The following is a 22,257-nucleotide window of genomic DNA, read 5'->3' on the forward strand; positions in this document are numbered from 1 at the left end:
TCTTTATGTTTAAATGAAATCCAGCATAATATTTTCTTGGAAATGAAAAGAAAGTGATACAAAACTCAACTAGAAAAATATTAAGGTGATACTGGTAAACATGGACTTGGAAAAGAGTAATTAGATAGTTGTTTACCTTCCAGATATTAAAATAGTAATTATAATTTTTGTATTGCATATTTACTTTATGATATATTTTTTATTTCTTCTGTTCTGTAAGTATGAAATATTTTGTAATTGAAATGAAGAATAGAATGTACCATTAATAGCACAAACAAATCAATGGTACAGAACAGTTCAAATCTAGGTATATACGAAAACTCGATATTGGGTCAAGTTAGTATCATACACTCTAATGAAAGATAGTATTATTCAATACTTGTCACTAGCACAATTCGGTAAATATTTAAGAAAAGATATATATAATTTGATTTTCACTCACAATTTTTAAAAGAATAAACAAATTATATGTGAATAAACATACACACTAATAATCTTTATTTTATAACAATGAAATATATGAAATACATATATACATATAATAAACAACCAAATTAAATGTGCATTTCAAAATTTACAGAAGAAAGTTAAATCTTCTATATCTGAATACCTCACATAAATTTATCAGGTAAATTATAAACTCAATAAAATGGTCAAAATATGCACATAAATCATAAAGGAATGACAAATAAGTAATAAATATATTATTAATAAAGTTAACCCAATTGTGAATAAAATAAAATTATAATAATTAAACATAAAATATAATTTTAAATTAATTGTTTAAAAATATAAAAATACTCAGTATTGGTTGTTTTATGTTATATTGATACTTTTGTATTCCTTTGTGAGAATGTAACTATTAACAAAAATCCTTGAAAACTATTACATTTTCCATTAATTTTCATTGCAAAAATGAGTTTTACCTTTCAGTTCTTCAATTTCATCTTAAGAGATGTAAACTAATGGAATCATTAGAGAATTAAATAAATGTTTATATACAAGAAATGAATAGATCTGAGGCTTTGAGACTAAATCCCCAATGTTTTTGGAAACTTGCAACAGTCTTTTAGTTTCTAAGATGATGTATAATTTTTTTTTTATTATGGAATAATTATTTTTTGAAACATTTCAGTATTGAAATGCCAGAGTAAAAACAAAACCCTGTTTTAGAATAGGTTCAGAAAAGGGAAAATACATGTTTTATCCCTAATAATATAAATTGTTATAGTTAAAGCAACATCACAGGAAAATGTTAACTAGGAAGATGGGCTTAAATGGTTAATGCAAAGGAAAGAAACGATTTAATTCTCACTGAGCCTAGAAACACTGGAATAAGTTATAGACTTTGGGAAGTTTTTATATGGATACCATGAACTTGTTTGTTTGTTTGTTTTTTAAATAACAGAAAGTCCAGGGAAGAGAAGAAAAATATTTGCTGGGAAACACCAGAGAGGTTAATGTATAGATCATAGAAATGGTCATTTCTATGTGCAATTCAATTTTAATTCTGCTTTGCCTAGTCAGGCTTTGCCAAGATACTCAAGTCATCATGAACTATTTGAAGCTTAATACTTTCAATTATTTATATTTGAGAAATTAAAAAGGGCCTAAGTCCCATATGGGACAAAAGTCTATAGAAGTGAGTGGCATCAGCTGGGGTTCAGATACATATATAACATATGAGGAGTTGTTTTTCTATAGAGTACAGCATTGCCTTTTAGAAATATTTAATTTAATATTGAAGAAAGAACTAAATAACAAACAAAAACAAGATGAACTTATGAAACTTGGGATCATTTCTTAGCGACTGGAAGAAAAAGAATTGATAGAATATAAGCCTTCCTGTACTTAATTAGTATGGAGCTGTTATTATTGCATTTGGTCTTTAAGGGGAGTGAGGGCCCTTTCTTGGTAAAATTTAGTATATTATGGCAGACTGAAATGACTGCCATCACAAATAGGCAAAAAAGCTAGATTAATTACAAAAATTATCTTATAAAGGTACAAGGAAGCATTGTATAAAAACTGAGGAGCAGATGATCAAAACTTCTAGAGAGGACAGAATTGGTTTTTTTTGTTGTTGTTGTTTGTTTGTTTTTAATTTAAAACTTTTTTTTTTAAGATCTTATTGGGGAAGGGGAACAGGACTTTATTGGGGAACAGTGTGTACTTCCAGGACTTTTTTCCAAGTGATTTGTTGTCCTTTTAATCTCAGTTGTGGAGAGTGCCGTTCAGCTTCAAGTTGTCCTTTCAGTCTTAGTTGTGGAGGGCACAGCTCAGCTCCAGGTCAAGTTGCCGATGCTAGTTGCAGGGGGCGCAGCCCACCATCCCTTGTGGGAGTCGAACCGGCAACCTGGTGGTTGAAAGGATGTGCTCCAACCAACTGAGCCACCCGGGAGCTCAGCGGCATCTCAGCTCAAGGTGCCATGTTCAATCTTAGTTGCAGGGAGCAGAGCCCACCATCCCTTACGGGACTCGAGGAATTAAACTGGAAACCTTGTGATTGAGAGCCCACTGGCCCATGTGCGAATCGAACTGGCAGTCTTGGAAGTTAGGAGCATGGAGCTCTAACTACATGAGCCACTGGGCCGGCCCAAATTGTTTTTATATAAGCTGATAATATAGCTGTTTTTTGTTTGTTTGTTTTTTTTTTTTGCCTGTGGGCATATGCCAGTTTCTCCCAAAGAATATTTACTAAGTTCAGGGCTATTTGGAAGACAGAAAAGCTAGGCCAAAAGCTTCAAAAAGGCAGAGTAAAATCATTTACAGCATAGTGATACTTGGAAACAAAGAGCTGGTAGGTGCTGCCTCCAAAACATGACAAGTATCCACCTTCAAAATTTTGAAACTACATGGGACCATTGGCTAAAGAGCTAAGATGAAAACAGGTAAGGCACAATTAAATGTCCTTTAATCTTTTAGAGCTGAAGAGGTAACTTCCAGGCTCTAAATCAAAGGCCTCACAGGACAAATCCTAGAAACCAGGGTCAGATGAGAAAAAGAGAAACTTGCTAAAACGGTAACTCAGCCCAGATGCAGGGCTGAGGATTCAATCCCTCTCAGGACTGAGGATTTGCCTCCATATTATATTATCTTTCTGTCAGAGTAAAGGCGGACTGTTTCTGATGGGACAGAACATCATGGAGCCTCTACACAATGTTAACATATAATAAAACATAAATTTTATGTTTATATTAGCATGTATTTTTTATACATGTTTGAATACAATTAAAATTACTATACATACAAAGAAGGCAAACTACAAGACCAATAAAATAATGACATAGAAGCAAAGCTAGATATTATGCAGGTGTTGGAGTTAACAGACAAGGACTTTAAAATAACTATAATACATACGTTCAAGAAAATTGAATGAGAGCAAAATAAAACACAAAAGGATAAGAACGATCCCCATTTGATTCTGAATTGAAAAAAAAATCAATGAACATTCTAGAATATTTATAATAAACATTAAAAATAAACATTATATTTAAAACTAAGAAATTAATGAATTTTTAACAGTATCTTGGCCACTGAAGAAACAAAGACTAATGACATGGGAGACAAATCAATAAATAAATATTCAAAGGAAACTACAGGAAAAAATATAATTTTAAAAAAAGGTGTGTAAGAGAGAAATATGGGGCACACGTGATATATGTACTTTTTGCTATGTATATTTAAGTAAAAATATTTTTTAATTAAAAATATTTGTTCTGGCTGGTTTTACTTCTTTAATACTCAGATAATCTTTGAAGCCATTTTCATCAATTTGAAAGAAAATCTCACTGGCCTTTTAACTAATTAAATTAAGTTCACAAATTATTTTATAGAGGACTATAATTTCTATAAGTCTTATCCTGACACTTGTTATATCATATCATTTATTCATTTTTGAAATATCCCTACTTAACTTCAGCATTTTCATTATTCTGCTCCTAGAGATTTCTTATGAAGTTTAATTTTGAATATATTTCAATAATTTTTGAAACCACTTTGAATATAATATTTTATATAAAAAACTTAGTGTTTGGCCCTAAGTTACCTTTCCTAAACTTTTGATTTTAGGTTAACTATAAATTTAAAAATTTTAAACCTAACAGCAACATAAGATAAATTTATACCACAGTGATTTTTTAAAATCTTGATTGTTGCTCTACCATTACATCAAGAATTTTTACTTAATTTTCATTGCCATTAATATCAGCAACCAAAGTGTAGTTCCAAAATATTTTAAAGATAATTCCTAAATAATTTGTCAGTTATTATTTAATGGGCAAGTTAAGCAGATTCAATCACAAAGTTTTGTGTTAGACATATTTTAATTTTTATTATGTATCAACCTCAGCTTTTCTAATCTTTGAAAATGGTTATTTCTACAGTTTAATATGAATTGAAAATTTAATTTATATCAATATACCAAAGAAATACACTAAATTCTACAATAAATATTAACTTGTATCATACAATATAATGGTCATGAAAAAGTGTTGGTGTTATTGTGAAAAGCAAACAGAAGTATACAGGCTATTAAGTTCTGATAAGAATTTTATTTCCTCCAGAAAAAAATAGGTTTTGTAAATCATAATTTATATTGTTTATAAGTGTCCACATGCGTCAAAATCTATATATTTCAAATAGGTGGCTCCTTAGCTCCCTGGGAATTCTAAAAATAGTTGAGAAGTAACCTGATACTTTGATTAAGAATGTCATTCACATTTAAAGAACATAAAGGATTCTTTTTCTCTTTCTTTTCTCATAATATGAGAGTAATATCATTCCATCAATCTCTTAGACAATATAATCAGTGAGAATATGCCTGGGTATGTTTTACTTTGGTAGTTCTGCTACTTATGCCTTAACTTAAGATGTTGGAGAAATATATAAATATGTACACAAAGTTATATCAGCTTCACTGATAATCCCAAGAATGAGGCATTATGTTATCATTAGAACCAACAACACCCAAATTCCTAAAATGCCTTTTAAAATATTTCTATTAATATTTGTTCTCTCTAAACATTAACTTCAAATCACAAAATTTGATGTTGCATTTATTTCATATATATATATATATATATATATATATATATATATATATATATATATATGCTACATAGAAGCATAAAGGAAAAAATAAAATGTGTAGATAAAGTGGCAATCAGATTCCACACTAAGAATTCTGATTCAAATATCAAAAGAGAGACTTTGTGAACAGAAAACAAGAAAAGTCAGTAATAACTTTATCATAGAAACATATGGCATTGGACATAGCTAATAATACTTATTTCATAGCTCATTTTTTATAATTTGGATTTCATTGTCATTTTTAAATAAAAACAATATTTTATTTGGATGTATTCTTCTCTGGCTTAATCTGATGTTTTGATGTTGTTAAAGTCAGGAAATAGCAGGTAATGAAAATGAAAATAATTACAGTTAACATTTAATAAATGTTCTCTATGAACCAGTCACAGCACTAAATGTTTTACTCATGGTCTTGTTTACAAATGATCATATCACTATAACTACATTTTAATGCACATAAAAAAATGACACTAAATTTTTGGTAATAATATTTTGTTATAGAAAAATAAAGCCCAATCAGCTAGAAAACAAAGTAGCAGTTTATAATTATTCAATTAATATTTCTCCTATGGTCATTTGCACTGCTTATTATAATATATATTTACATAATATCATTTTACAGGATTTCATAAGAATAATATTTAATATAACTATGTACATAATTTAGAAGACAACCATCAGAACATGTTAAATTTCATTTAGGCAATTTATATACCTAGCATCAGTTAAATGTGGAGATTTATTAATGAGTGAATTTACTTAGGCCATATATTACATAGCACTATTACTAGTTTTAGGGAAGATTGATTTTTATACCTGGAAAATATATCTGGTATTTAATGTTAGACTGTAGAAACTCTCTGAAAATGTACTTCTTAGAGTTAAGTTTTGACAGGGCATAGTTTGATTCCCCATGCACAGAGAAGAATGTGCAGTCAATGTTAACTGCCAGGATGTTATGTGCAACAAAGGACTGCAGTTCTTTATTAGCTTATGGCATTAGAGAGTCTCCCTAGCAATTTGGCTCCTGAAATAGGTACTGAGGAATCTGAAAATTTTCTTTGGTGCAGTTAAGTCACATTTCTATTTATATATTTAAATTAAATAATGTTGTTACTCTACAGTCACTGTAAGATTCCCAGTGTAGAGTATTATTTCAGTAACCACAACGAGGTAAATTGGTATAACCATATACATATTATAATCAGTGGATGAAGATGGGCTCTTTCAAAAGTGGAAAGAAATTCCAACTTAATAGGTGTAGAAAGGAGCTTCAAAATGTCTATTGAAGAGGTCAAAACCAAAAACAAAAATCTACAGGTAATGGTAATTTTTTCTCAGGTTAAGAAACATCACTGGAACTATAATTCAATTTGTAATATTATTTATTAACAACTTTTTATACATGAGATATTTTGCGTGGCAGCAGATGGATTGGTGAACACAAATATGATTGCTGTTATTTTCAAGATTGTAGTATAGTTGGGAAGGGAGGCAATAAATAAGTAAGCAAACTAATAGTTACATACCTGGAAACTAGTAAATGTTATGAGGAAAAAGTGTAGGAAGCTATTTATAAGAATAACAGGAAAAGAAAACCTTTGATTGGTAGTGGACAACTCCAACCTAGCAGGGTTGTCATTTTTATAAAATTACTAATCTGTCTGGGAAATTTACTATTTATTACGAGAACGGTGCTGCCTTTGCTTTGAAATAACTATCTGCAAAGATGACTAACACTAGATCTACCGGTGGGCATATTTTCTACTATACAGGAAAAGCTTTCCTAAGAAAAGCACATAAGAGAGTAAAGGTTAGAAATGGAGAGACAGGGGCTGGCCTGGTGGCTCAGGTGGTTGGAGCAATGTGCTCTTAATGCCGAGGTCGCCAGTCCGATCCCAATGGGCCAGTGAGCTGCACCCTCTACAGCTAAGGTTGTGAACAATGACTCTCCCTGGAGCCAGGCTGCCAGAAGCAGCCAAAGCAGCCAGAGCTGCCGCGGGCTACCAAGAGTGGCCGTGGGGGCTGCCTTGTGCTGCCGTGGGTTACTGTGTACTGCCATGAGTGGCCAGCAGCCATCCTGAGCGGCCGACGGCTAGTGAGAGCAGCTGTGAGCTGCTGTGAGCAGCCAACCTGCGACCAACTGTGAGGGGGAATGGGTTGGGGGGGCAGGCTCATAATGCCAGCCTGGGCCAGGGAGCTGTGTCCTACACAACCAGACTGAGAAACAACGGCTTGAACTGGAGTGGGAGGGGAGGCAGAAGAAGGGGGGATAAAAGAAATGGAGAGACAGAGCTCTGTTGACACGGTTGTTAGTATGCTTGTTTTTCTCTACAGACAGCTGGTCTTGAACTCTGCCTCAGTCCTTGGGTGTCCTAATTATGTGATTCAGTGAATTGTCATTGGTTTGCACTAGGTGGACAGTTGAGCTTGCAACTGAAGAATACTGATATTTTTCTGACAGAGGAAAACAGATTCTAAACTTACACTTAATCGTGAAGAGTAGCCATACATATTTTCATTTTACATAATTACACACATATTTCAATATTCTTAGGGGTGTGGGGAGAGGTGCTTTTTCTTTTTTTCAGTTTTGGGAACACTTTGAAACCTGAATTCCATCTAAGAAAAGCAGCATGAGTTGAATTTAAAAGAAGAAAGGAAGGAAGGGAGGGAGGGAGGGAGGGAGGGAGGGAGGGAGGGAGGAAGGAAGGAAGGAAGGAAGGAAGGAAGGAAGGAAGGAAGGAAGGAAGGAAGGAAGGAAGAGAAATAAAGAAAGAAACTCTGCAGGTTTCTCTGTGTGAGAAACTTGTAATGATCTGTGAAATCATACCACAGTACTGAATAAGTACTAAACCAGAAATAAAAGGTCTCATAATTCTCAAGGTGTCAGAGTATAAAGTCTTGAAGGACATGGAAACTTCTTCCAGGGAAGATGAAGAACACCTGAACTGGTGGGAAGCTGACTCTCTAAATGGACAGATGGTGAGAGTAGGTTAACTTCCAGTAAAGGAAGATTCACAGAAGAGAAAGCTTGCAGAGAGATGAGGAAGACTCTTTGGAGTAAAAGGTGTTACTGATTTAAGTGACAGTCAGTTAAAAGGAGTCCTTCTCCACAAGTAAAACAGGGAGTCTCAATGACTGGGACGAAAAATCACAAGGGCAGTCCATACATTATTACGGAGCTCTGGTGGTGGCATACCAATGGAGAGTTTTGGCAGTAATCTATCCAGAGAGGAATATTTTACCATCTTGCTTAGCATTGTTGGGCTTTATGATAATCAAAGTAGTCTAATTTTCAGTATGTCTTGTTACCATTTAAAAAAAATTCTCTTTAGAGAATTCTCTTTAGACACTGTACCCTTTTTGCCTGCACTGAGAAAAGACTGCTCTAATTTCACCACACCCTTGATAATGTTGATAGAACTACAATCATTGAACAGATGAAAGAGACTTCCAGTCTTCTTCACTATGTTAGAGAGTCCTAGGAGAGTGATGCCTAGGAGAGGAGATAATTTCCAACAAATTATGGGAAAACAATTGACCATGAGAGAAAGCATAACTACAACATATTATCATATGCCCATATGCAGTCCCTCTCTGTTCATTAACATGACAGCACGGGTAGAGATAGTCTAACACTGCAGAAGAGTAACAGTCTGAGGAGTACTTAGTGAGACACAAAGACTGTGGGGCATGGTGGTCCTTTTGCTACTCCAATCTGTCTACATAAATCCTACAAATTTGCTTTCTTCATTCTACATTTTTAATAAGGTAACAACAGATTATACATGGCAGGTGTTGTCCTTCAGAAGCTTTTTCCCCTGTGAGTCTGGATGAGAAGTCTAGCCAAGATGGATGTGACAAAAGTCTGCCAAAATAACCCAAGACCTTGCTGCTGTAGGCATTCCCTCAAAACTTACCTCACTCAATAAAATTATAGCCATCACTTTGTGAGTGCTTAGATTGTGCTAGATACTGTTCTAAGAGCTTAAAATATTTCTAGTTTAATACTTATAAAATGTGGTGGCAATATTATAATTATCTCCATTTTAAAAATGATGACATGAACCAGAGAGAAAATAAGAATTTTATTAGGTCACAGTATATTATTTTCCTAAGGCTTCCATAAGGAATTATCACAAACTGAGTGGCTAAAAAGCAAGTGAAGTTTATTCTCCACATTGTGGAAGCCAGAAGTCAGAAATCAAGGTGTGGGCAAGGTTGGCTCCTTCTGAAGGTAGTGAGGGAGAATCCATTCCACATCTCTCTTCTAGCCTCTGGTGGCTGCTGACAATTTTTGCAGTCCTGGGTTAGTGGCTGCTCTCCAGTCTCTGACTCATTTTCACATGGCCTTACCCTCTGTGTCTCTATATCTCAAATCTCCTTTTTTCCCTTGTAAGGACACCAGTGATTGGATTTAGGGTGATGTCTTATCTTGAGATCTTCACCTTAACTACATTTATAAAAACCCTTATGCCAAATTTGGTTGCACAGCCAGGTCCCAGGGGGACATGAACCCAGGCAATCTAGTTCCAGAACTTGTCTTTCAATTACAGTGTTAATCGATTGTTAAAAATCTTATGTTGAAGCATTTTGCATAATCTAATGAAATACTACATTGGATTTCATAAAGCTATATTTTGCAGAGTGTTTAAACAAGTTAAAGATATGACAGCATAACTCTGGAAAACAATTTTGTAAATGCAAGACAACAGCGCCCAGGTATGCAGCTATTTGATCCTTTGACATAATCAAAGGGAAAGAGATAGTAAATTTGTAGGAGTGGATTGTTTATATGTCCTTCCATCTTTTATAAGAATTACTTCTCTCACATAGAATGAAGAATGCCTTTACGTGCCAGCTGTTTATATTTCATCTTTGCTGAAATGCTAATTGTGCACCTTGATTATTTTCTTTTTAAGTTATATAGCTTCTTTCTCATTTCTTTGCATAATTTATGTAAATATTATACATGTTAACCCATTACAAATTACATTTAATCTTTTGCCTTTCAATTATATTTTAAAATTTCCCTTTCATTTGGATCTATTTACTTTTAAAAAACTTTTTCATCAGGGTCAATATTAGATAATCTATATTTCCTTTGAGTATTTCTGTAGTTTTTGGTTTTACATTTAAATTTTGGACACAGTCTTTGAGAATCTAATTTTGTCTGTCTTATCTATGTTGCCACAAATCATTAAGTGAGTAATTATTCTCTTCCAGTGAGTTTAATTTCTACAGAAAAATTAAGCTTAATAATTGAGCATAGTACAGGTTTAATATAATACTATTAAACTTGATTTAATTTATAATACAGATTTTAAGCTTTTTGAGAGTAGAAAATATGTTTATATTCCTTCAGGTTATGTACAGTTTGTAAAAGAGTACCAAGGATATATTAAATTTGGATGGAAAACATTTCTCTAGACATTGTCACATGTTTATTTTTTCGGATGAAGCTAAAATATTTTTATTTAGGCTCCAGTAGCCTCAACCCAAAAGTATGCCAATTGGAATTAAAATTTTATTATATTTTTATTAGAATTCTATTGAAATTATAGTTTATTAGGGAATATGCATCGTCATACAAAAGATGCTATGTCACTCCTCCATTCATTTAGCTTTGTTTTGTTACATTTCAGTACATATATCAAATTCAGTATGCAAATGAGTTGTAATAATATCAATTCTAAACTTTTTCTAAATTAATAATAGATAACTCATAGTTTTGTTGTTATTTTGAATGGGTCTTTCTATTGTACTACTCAATGCTTGTGGTTAACATGTATAAGCTGATTGTTAAGCAGAAAATTTTGCAATTGTTATGCCATTTACACAAATAGTGATAATTGTCTAATTAAATTATCTAGTGCTACAATAAAGAGTATTTAATAATGATGACATTAAGCATCCTTGTCTTTCTTCTAATTTAATAGGAATCCTATTTAATCTGTACTCTCAAATATGATACTGGCTGTTGGTAAAATATTTTTATGTTATTTTAAATTTGGTTAATAAAGGAACAATTACGTCATTAGACAATTTTAAAACTCTGAAGTGCATGATTAATATTCATGGATTTTTTTTCTCTTTCACTCATTAATAAGGAGACTCTTATCTATGAGATCATATTTTGAAACTTTTTTATTTTCTACAATAAACCTTGTAGAATTTATGCAACCTTTTATTTAAATTTATTTAAATTAAACTTAACTGTATATTTGAATTCAGGAATAATTGTTTTGAACTCAATATGGCATTTTTACAGTAGGTATGCTTGTTTTATTTACATGTATCAATTGCTTTACTTGTTCTCAAATTTATAATTTATTAAACATCTTTCTGTTTTAATGTTTTCTTCTGGTTTTGCTTTTATTAGCTATAGAATTTATTTTATTTCCCTCAATCATTTCAGTTGAAATAGAAGTTATTTTTAGGCATTTATACAACATACACAAACTTTAATTAAAAACCAAGTACTGTGTATAGAAAATAATTTTGGTGTTGATAGCCCAATTACAAAAATCTCCTTTTCACTGTGTATGACCCTAACACACAGGATGGTCCCTTAGCCATGTTAGAATTATATGACCTTTTAATTGGCTCTGGAGCAGAGCCAAGATTCTCTCAGAAATGTGAAATATCATTAGTAATCAGCCTTGTTAATGTGAGATGGGGCTCTAAAAGCAATTTCTGTGAATCTCTACATGTACAATATGCTTTGCTTTTGTTTCTGTTAGGATACACTGCTCCTGATCCTATTTAAACTAAGGCCAGGCTCTCCCTCTAGGTGATACATCCACAACCTTAAAGTCACAGAAGGATTTCATTGCTATGTTAATCCCTGCTCTGTCCTGCGTCATCATTTTTACCCTCATGACTGGTTTATTGTCATCAACATATAAGCATACTTTAATATCACTCATATTGAAACCTTTAACAAACAAACAAAACATCTGTCACTACAGTCTTCAGCAAGCACTGCATTTTTTCTACTCAGTTTACAGCAAAAATACATCTTTTATGCACCACTATATCTCTAGCACTTAGTGGAGTTTCTGACACACAGTAGGAGTTTAACCTATTTTTGCTAATTAGACAAATAAACTGCAGATTACTGATTCCCAATTCCTGTCAAATGCTGAGAATACTGATGTTATCCTAAAAATTATGTTTTCCCTTACTAGTTAGGATCACTTTATACATGTCAGCTTTGTAATGAAGAAGGCAGCCAACTAACACTTTTTTCTACCTCTTGCATACCCAGGTTTCTAATTTGGGCCAGCAGTTTATAATTAATAATCATTTTTAAATATTTTAATGTGTGTGGTTTCATGTTTTTAACATGTGTATATTACTTTAACACACCATTCATAAGTAAGTTTCCTAGATTTAATTATATATCAAAATGAGTTCAATGCTGATTTATAAGACATATTTGTAGGTATAAGTTTGTAATGACTATTATTTAATTTCATTTTTTGTTTTTTCATAAATATTAATAGATCTGTGCAGAATTTTAAAAATTATATCATTTAATTTTTTCCTATTTTTTCTCTTCAGGTATACTAGTTATCTATGTAATATCTCTGTTGTCTTTGTAATTTCTGTCATCTTAACTTTGAGCTATCATCTCTCTGTCTTTATTTCTAATATTTTTTTCAGCAGCTTGCAAGATCTTCTTGAGATTATACTTTAAAACATTGATTCTGTTCTTTGTTGAGTATAATTTTATGTTTGTTTCCCAATATTTGTCCTTGAAAAATTATTTTCCATCTCCTTTTGTGTGGTCTGTGCAAGAAATGACTTGCTTTTCTCACTTCCCACCCTCTTTATCATACCCCAGGTAAGGCAGTTAACATTTTCCAAAATAAACACATAATAGATTATTTCACTGTCCTAAAGAAATATTTTTGTACCAATTACATAAAAGCTATGGTTTCTCAGATTGTCTTTTGTTTTCCAACTCTTAGTAGAGACATGAGTATATGTTGTCTCTTCTTTAGGACATACATCAGTAAAACAGCTATGTCATAAATGAACAATGATAATCATTCAGAACCATGAGACAATAAGCATATAAACCAGAAAATGAGAACTCAATATAAGGGACACAAGCCTATCTTACTTCTTAAGCAAAGAACAAAATTTACATGTTTATGTTCATTTCATAATGTTTTGTAGCATTGGTTCAATTTCTTTAATATAAATTTTAGCTTAACATTTGTCCATTGGACTATCAATTTCTGAGCTTTCCAGTAAGACACAAGTAAAGAATTTTTCCATAAACTTAACGTTTTCAGTAAAGGAGGATCAGGGATTGAGAAATAACTCGAGATCTTTATTTTTCTTATGTATAGAAGTAAATACATCTACTTTAAATATACATATTATTTTTTATTTTGAAATTGTTCAAGAGAAATTTGAACTTTATTGAGATCTGTACGTTATCAACTATGTTCAAAATATTAGCATTTAAAAATCAATTTAAAACAATGGATTTAATTTAACCATTCTTTTTCTATAGACAAGAATATTAGAGCACTTCATTACATGAAAACACCTGAGGACAGAAGTTCTATCTAAACATTCTTTGTGCTTCTATTGCATGAAGCATAGTATTTTCAATTGAAAAGTTGAAACACAATTTTCAACGAATAAACTTGAACTATACAACTGACTATTTCTATAACATTTTACAAAATATAGGCAAAGCATTTACTAATTTACACCTTGATAATTTTGTCAGTATAAATGTATGGGTAGATCTGCTTACAGCTCAGATATCATGATGACTAATAAGGTTGTGATTTTAAAAAGTTGAAGATTCCTTAGAAGACAAACCATAAATATATAAAGATCATTTTGACTGATAGGAAATTAATTGCTACAGTAGCTTTTTAGGAAATATAATTTTTGTCTTCAAAGCATGTCATTTGCTAGGGTGTTTTTAAAATGTAGATCATGTGAAATTGATCTCATTATATCTACTTGCTTTTAGACCTCATTATATCTACTTGCTTTTATATAAGATTTATTTGAGATATAGAATTCAGTCAGGTATGGTGACTATTTTGAATCTCTTAAAGCCTCCATAAGTACTTTATACTGTTAAAACCTACACTGTAAAATGTACACATCAGACAAAGAATTCCAGTAAGTGGATTTATAACAAGGTGATAAATGCTTATTCTAAATAGCTCTTGAATTGATATAGGCAATAAACTAACCATTAAATATGCTATGCTTTTTTTCAAACTTTGCATCCAATTTGAACGTGTATGTGCAAAATATTTGACTTTCCAGACACCAGTCCAAGATTCAACAGAGCAACAACCATGGCTTTTCTATTTTTCTTAAAAATCACATCTCTATATTGATAATATAGCCAGTACACAGCAAGCACATATTAAAAATATATTAAAGGCTTTTAATTTTTAAAAGTGGCATTTATTTCACATCTAATAATGTAATGTTCTTACTTTGCATTTCCCTCCTATAGTTAAGGGTAGGAAGCAATCGAGCTATTCTTATTCAAAAATGTTCAAAAATTGTTGCTATTTAGCATAACATATTTACTTATTTTTAAAAAATAGTTACTCAGTACCAGTACCTATGTGCAGGCACCATGCTGGATACTAAGGATATAACTACTCACCCCCTAAATCAGGAGCACGCAGTTCATTGGATAAAAAGAAAATTTCAAGACAAAATAAAAGTGTAATTTTGGTACAATTACTAAGTGTTTTTAAAAAATAACTTAAGAAAATCATATGGTTAGATATTGGACAGATGTTATCTGGGAATGTTTCCTGATATAACTTGTAACTAACATAATTTAGAAATTAGAGGTATTGTTTACCTGAATTGGGGTAAGAGAAGCAGGGAGAGACATATAGGTTGTAGGTAGGAGGAGAAAGAAGTCATTCCAGAAAGAAGGAATAACACGTGCAAAGGCTAAGTGGTAAGGAGAGGGTGAAAAAACAGCTTATAACAGCTCAGTGATCAGTGAGCAGTTTAGTGATCATGGCTCAGTTTAGCAAGTACAAGAACTTCTCTTTGGGAAGGAGGTTAAATACCCAGACGCAGGTATTGAATGCTTCTTTTCTTGCCACAGTCTTGATTTGAAATGTCTTTCTCAGTTTTGTGAATCTTTTAATTTAATTCTGGGGTCTCTGAGTTATACAAGGTGTGATCAATAAATACAGGGAATGTTTAATTAAAAAAATTATTACAGTAAAAGACACATTGCCATTAATCCCCTTCAAAACACCACCCCCACCCCCACTTCAAACACACTTTTTCCATTGTTCTTGCCGCTTTTTGAAGTAATTCTGGAAATCCACTTTCGTGAGTGTCTTTACAAGTGTTTGAGAAATGATGTGCATAGAAAATGGTTTGAGAAATTGGCAAACGGTTTCATCCCCCATCATGACAATGCTCCGTATCACACATCACTTCTGGTACGGCAATTTCTGTCAAATAAAAACAGTATGGTGTGTCCTCATCTACCTTATTCACCGGATCTGACACCATCCAACTTCAGGATCTTCCCCAAAGTCAAAATGACCATGAAATGTAAACGTTTTGAATCGGTTCAGGACATCGAGGAAGCTACAACAACACAACTAAAGACACTCATGAAAGAGGACTTCCAGAACAGCTTCAGAAAGTGGCATGGTGGTATGGTGATCATTTTGAATCTCTTAAAGCCTCCATCACTGTGGCAACACTGCCTTTAACATTCCATATATTTCTTGCCAAAAAAAAATGATATTCCAATTTTCTTCCAAAAATCTGAAGAGGACCTTTCTCCTATAATGGGATGCTGTAGATGAAATTCTTTAGTGTGTGTAGGAGAAATACCTATTTGGAACATTGCAGAAAATAACAGATTGAAAGCAATATTGCCAGAAAGCAGTGCCAAAACAATTAGGAACAGGAGTATCCTACTCCTTTTTCCAAACCGAGGGTTAGGAGAGGCATATGAAGAGAGATGAAAAAAATGGGTAATTAGTAACTATCTATAAGAATGTGGAATATTAATTTCCATAATAAAATCCTCAAACTGACAGTAACTTGCATTTAGCCATCCATCTTGCATTTAATATATGCTTTATAACTAGACTCTGGTATAGATATATCCAGATCAGTTTTATATTTATGATATTCAGAAGAGGAACCTGCTTTACTGAGCAAAGTTATTATTTACAGAATGTTAGTGTTAATTTTAATTATGTTAAAATGACCATTTATTCCATTCCTTTCCCTTCATACATTTTGGTGATTACTAATAAATCAAAATTATATTATATGTTGCTTATTTTATTAACTTGTTTGAAAATGAAATGAGACAAGAATAAGTCTATATTTTGTCACTGAAAGTGTTGTTGATTATATGAGTTATAAAAATTTTCTAAATTTGAGAAATTTAGAATTTATAAAATTTGGCTGCTATTTCATATAATCTTGTTAATACCTTTGAATGTCAATTATTTTTGATCAAGGGAGTTTATGAATATAATAAATAATATTTAAACTATATTTTCTGTGCTTTTTAAAAATATCAAAATAACAGTGTGTATGTTAACCAAGTTTATGTGAAAATTTATATGAAATAATATTTTATGTATTTATGAAATAAAATTTCTACCATAAAATTAAACATTTTTCTAATTATAAAATTTTGCCAGATAACCAACAGGGATTGAACACCATGTTGGAACAAATATAGTCTAGAGCTATGCTTTCAAAGTTGAGCACCTGCTGTAAAATAACCATCTGTGATTAACTGTAATTTAATTATGGATTCATTCCTTTTGTGTACACTGGAAGGATCTCATAGGTCTTCCCCAGTTGGTTGACAATCAACTTCTAGCATTTCGTTAAGAAAACTTGCATGTTCTCTTAATAGTACCTGCACACTCTTTCTCATGGCAAATTTTGTAGAGAGCATCTGGGATTTTATAGTGGCATTGATAGACAAATAAGTTATTAAACCTGGAGCTACATTAATTAATTATCTGACTTAGAAAGCTGATGTCCTCAGCTTTCAGATAATTTGGTATTTACCTATTAAAAACTCATATGGTAACTTTCGATATTTAATGGGCTAATTCATATAATCAAACCTATTGACCCATTTGAATATTTTATAAACAGGATTTTCGTTATTTTCTCCACAACTATTTAGCTAATTGTTCTTTCCCTTTGCAAGAATTAGATTATAATAAAATTAAAGTGTTACATATTTTATCTTTGCATGGATTTCTACCTGATAGCCCTTTTTATTAGATATTTTTAAAATATCATATTCTCATATTATAACAATTCTTCAATAAACTATTACTGGCTCAAAGTTTTCCATCTTCACAATAGCCATAAGGTAGAACCAACTTTTCCCCGATCCAGATAACCTTCTGGAATGGCAGAATGAAGAACTGTGTGAACTCCCTCTAAAACATGAAAATATGGTTAAAAAAATAAATAAATAAAGTCACTATTTCAGAAATTTTGTATTTAGCTAAAGCCAAAGAATAAAATAAAAATTATCTATCCAAGAGAAACTACTGAACTTCTTTAAGACAACTGAATTATGCCGTGTTTCCCTGAAAATAAAATCTACCCCGAAAATAAGAACTAGTAAGATCGTCAGCCAGATGGTCACATTTAGCATGTTATGACGAAGTTCCAGAAGAAGATGACATGACTGTATTTGAATAAATATAGATTGTTGTACATGAAAAAATAAGACATCCCCTGAAAATACTCCCTAATGCATCTTTTGGAGCAAAAATTAATATAAGACCCGGTCTTGTTTTCGGGGAAATACAGTATAAGACTGATCTTATTTTTGGGGAAACACGGTAATGCTTTAACTTGGGTATTTAAATATCCTCTCTATCCCTAGATAATCTAAATAGAACTGTAACAAGCAAAGGGATTCAATTAGTTTTTTTCTTTTCTAAAGGGGAGGAAAGGAAAAAGAGAAAGAGGAATCCAAACCCAGACGACTTCACTGAAAAATTCTTCAAGAATTTTTTAGGGGTGGTAGATGAGGGTAAAGGGGATCAAACAGATGGTGATGGAAAGAGAACTGACTCTGGGTGGTGAATACACAATGTAATATATAGATTATGTATTACAGAATTGTACACCTGAAATCTATGTAACTTTACTAACAACTGTCACCTCAATAAACTTTAACTTTTTAAAAAAAGAATTTTTAAAAAGGATTTAATACCAATTTCTCACAAACTCTTCCAAAAATGAGATAATACTTCCCAACTCATTCTATAAAGCCGCTATTACTATGATACCAAAACCAGATAAAGATATCACACACACACACACACACACACCAAAACTATAGAGCAATATCCCTTATGAATATAAATGCAAAATATCCTCAGTTAAATACTGACAGACTGAATTTAGCAACATATAAGGGGATTACACACCATGATCAAGTGCAGTACATCCCAAAAATTCACGGTAGATTTAAGATGCAAAAGTCAGTCAATGTAATACTGTATTTTAATAGCATGCATGAAAAAAGCTGCTACATGATTATCTCATCAGATGTGGGAAGTGCATTTGAAAATACCCTTGTATGATAAGGCTATTTAGCAAATAGAAATAGAATGGAACTCCCTAAGCTTGAGAAAGAATAGTTGTAAAACATCTACATCTAACACGATATTTAATGAAAGTAGACTAAATGTTTCCTCCCCAAATCAGGAACAATAAAGGGATATTCATTCTTGCGACTTCTACTTAATATTGTACTGAAGGTTCTACTAGTCACGGCAATGGCTAAGGTAAGAAAAAAAATTAAAACACATCCAGGTTGTAAAGGAAGAATTAAAATCATTTTTATTTGTAGGTGATATAATCTTGGATATAGAAAATCCAAAGGAACACACACACATACACACACACACACAAACACACACACACACACACACACACACACACAACTATTTGAACAAATAATGGGGTTCAACAATGTGGAAAGATAAAAGATCAATTTACAAAAAACTACTTTGTTCCTATATACTAGCAATGAGCAATCTGAAAGTGAAATAAAAAAATAATTCCATTCATATAGCAACAAAAAATAAAATACCTAGGAACAAGTCTAACAGATGAAATGCAAGACTTGTACACCTAAAATTTCAAAACATACTGAGAGAAGGTAAAGATCTAAACAAATGAAAAGACATCTCATATTTTGAGACTTATCATTGTTAAAATGGCAATGCTCCTAAATTTATGTACGGAGTCAGTGCAATCCCTATATAATTCCAACTGGTGTTTTGCAGAAATTCGAAAACTGATCCTATCATTTATATAGAAATTCAAATCTATCTTTAAAAAAAAAAGTTAGAAGACTCACACTTCCTAACTGATACTACAAAAAACTACTGTAACAAGACAGTGTTGTACTGGCAGAAGGATAGACAGATCATGAAGTAGAGTTAGGAGTCAGGAAATACACTCTACACTTATGATCAATTGATTTTGACAGAGGTGACAATTCAATGGAGGAAAATAATTTTTCAACAAATGTGTTGGATGACTAGATATCCACATGCAAAGTAATGAATTTGTACTCATGCTTCACAACCAGACACAAAAATGAACTCAAAAATGGATCATAAACATAAGTATAACCGTGAAATATAAAAATTCTACAAGAAAACAATTCTACAAGAAAAAATTCTATGAACAAATATTTGTGATCTTGAGTTAGGCAATAGTTTATGTGTGCCACCAACTGTAAAAGTGAAAAAAGAAAAAATACATAATTTGGAGTTTATCAAAACTCAAAATTTCAGTGCTTAAAAGGATGTCAATAAACTGAGGGGAAAAAAAAAGAAACATCCACAAAATGGGAGAAAATATTTGCAAGGCATATATCTGACAAGGAAACTGTATCTAGATGGTATAAAAAATATTTACCACTCAATAATAAAAAGACAGATGATCCAATTAAAAATGAACATAGTATTTGAATCAACATTTCTCCAAATAAATATGTAAATGGCCAAACAAGCACATGAAACTATGCTCATTTTATCATTAGGAAAATGAAAATTAAAACCAAAACCACAGAAAACTACTTCTCACCTACAAGGATGGCTAAAATTAAAAGACAGACAGTAACAAGAATTGGCAATGATGTGGAGAAATTGGAACTTGCTATTCACTGCTTTAGAAATGTAAAATGATGCAGATGCTTAGGAAAACAATTTGGCGTATCAACAAAATACTAAACGTAGAGTTACCATATGAATCAGCAATACTGCTCCCAGGTATATACCCAAGAGCAATGAAAGCACATGTTCACACAATGTTCATAATAGCATTATTCATAGCACAAAAGTGGAAACAAACCAAATGTCTATCAATTGATGACAGACGAACAAAACAGCATATTTACACATGGAATTTATATGTCATAAAATGAATGAAGTTCTACTGCATGCTACTACGTAGATGAACTGAAAATATTATGCTGAGTAAAACAGTCACAAAAGACCACCTATTGTTTAATTTCACATGTGAAAAGTCGGAAAGAGGTAAATATATAGAGACAGAAAATGGATTTGGATCAGTGGTTGCCTGTGTCTGGGGTGAAGGTGAGGAAAGGGAACTGGGAATACACACTAATATGTGTGAGGTTTCTTTTGGGGCTGTTAAAAATGTTCTAAAATTAGACGGTGGTTATAGTTGCACAGTTCTGTGAATATACTAAAAACCACTAACTTGTAAGCATTCAGTTAATGCATTTTATGGTATGTGAATTATATCTCAATAAAGCTATAAAAATAATATTACCTTCAAAGTCTTGAAGTAGATTTAATAATAATAAAATTCAATTACAGAAAATATTTATTGAACACTTTTTTTTCCCCAGGAAGTTTGAAAAGTACTTCACATACTTTAACTCATTAAATCATGACATTACTTCTATAAGACGTAGATAGTGAAAATTCCTATTTTACAGTTGAAGAAATTAAGCAGTGACAAGGTAAATAAATCAACTTTCCCAATATCACACTAGTAACTGTTATTCAAGTCTAGGCACCTTGGCTTCAGGGCACGTACTTTCAGCAATTAAACTTTATTTCAGAGATATTTTGACACTAAACACTAGACACTTCAGCATTTGTAGCTCTATCTCCCACGCCCTGCTCATTTTCATCGTTATTCCTCGTCATCAATAATATCAACTGAGGCTTTACCGTATATTTATGCCTTGAGCTCAGTAAATCTTCTATAATTGAAAGTAAGGAAAATTATGGCACTTAACTATATGCATCGTTAATGCATGAATACATAGCAATTAAAGAGAATTTGCATTTCTCTTCCAAACACTAAGAGTTAAAGACACTCACATCTCATATACCCATAAATCCAATGAAATCAAAGTCTATCTCTTTCCTTCCTTCCATTTCTCCAATTCTACTGTCCTCTTTAAAAGCAGTGACAACTTAGTGATTTCCTATCCATAACCAATGTGTACTTTCTTGTTGCCTTGCTCATAGTAATTAAAGATTTCTTGCCAGTCACCTGGGCTTCATTTTCTTTATTTAAAAGAATTTCTCAAACTCCCTCCCCCTTTGTTTCTTTACTCTAGGCCTCAGGCAAGTCTTGTCCCTCAGAACTCTTCCTACTTTATTTTGCTTAAATCCTCATGAGTAGCCTTTTCCTGTTTCTTGAAGCACCTGTTTGTCAATCACAGCTACATATCTTACTTACTTTCACTTTAAGTTTCTCCATTACTTAATATCCACAGTTCTTTTTTTTTACCTTCTTTTTACTATTCTTTTTCCCTTTTTCAAATTATCTGACTTACGTTTCTTTTACCATGGCAAAATATAAATAACATAAAATTTGCCATTTAACCATTTCTAAGTGTACAGTTTAGTGAAATTAAGCACATTCATGTCATTATGCAAGTATCACCATCATCCATGTCCAGAACGTTTTTATCTTCTCAATCTGAAACTCTGTACCTGTTAAACAAAAACTCCTCTTTTCTTCTTCTCAGCCTTTGACAACCACCATTCTATTTTCTGTTTGTATAGATTTGACACTCTAGGTTCCTCACATAAGTAGAATCATACACTATACGCCTTTTTGTGACTGCTT

At 32.1% G+C, this 22,257-nt stretch overlaps 1 protein-coding gene across 1 annotated transcript in view; it reads left to right on the forward strand.

The window, feature by feature from the left end:
* Positions 1-7,240, forward strand: part of LOC117015062 (CAP-Gly domain-containing linker protein 1-like) — a 44,970-nt gene extending 37,730 nt beyond the window's left edge. The window contains 1 exon segment of the mRNA XM_033093446.1: positions 7,052-7,240. Within this exon segment, the coding sequence (XP_032949337.1) occupies positions 7,052-7,240 (189 nt within the window).
* Positions 7,241-22,257: the final 15,017 nt, after the last annotated feature.

This window comes from Rhinolophus ferrumequinum, chromosome 22, assembly GCF_004115265.2.
Source record: "Rhinolophus ferrumequinum isolate MPI-CBG mRhiFer1 chromosome 22, mRhiFer1_v1.p, whole genome shotgun sequence".
In the NCBI taxonomy this organism is placed as follows: Eukaryota; Metazoa; Chordata; class Mammalia; order Chiroptera; family Rhinolophidae; genus Rhinolophus; species Rhinolophus ferrumequinum.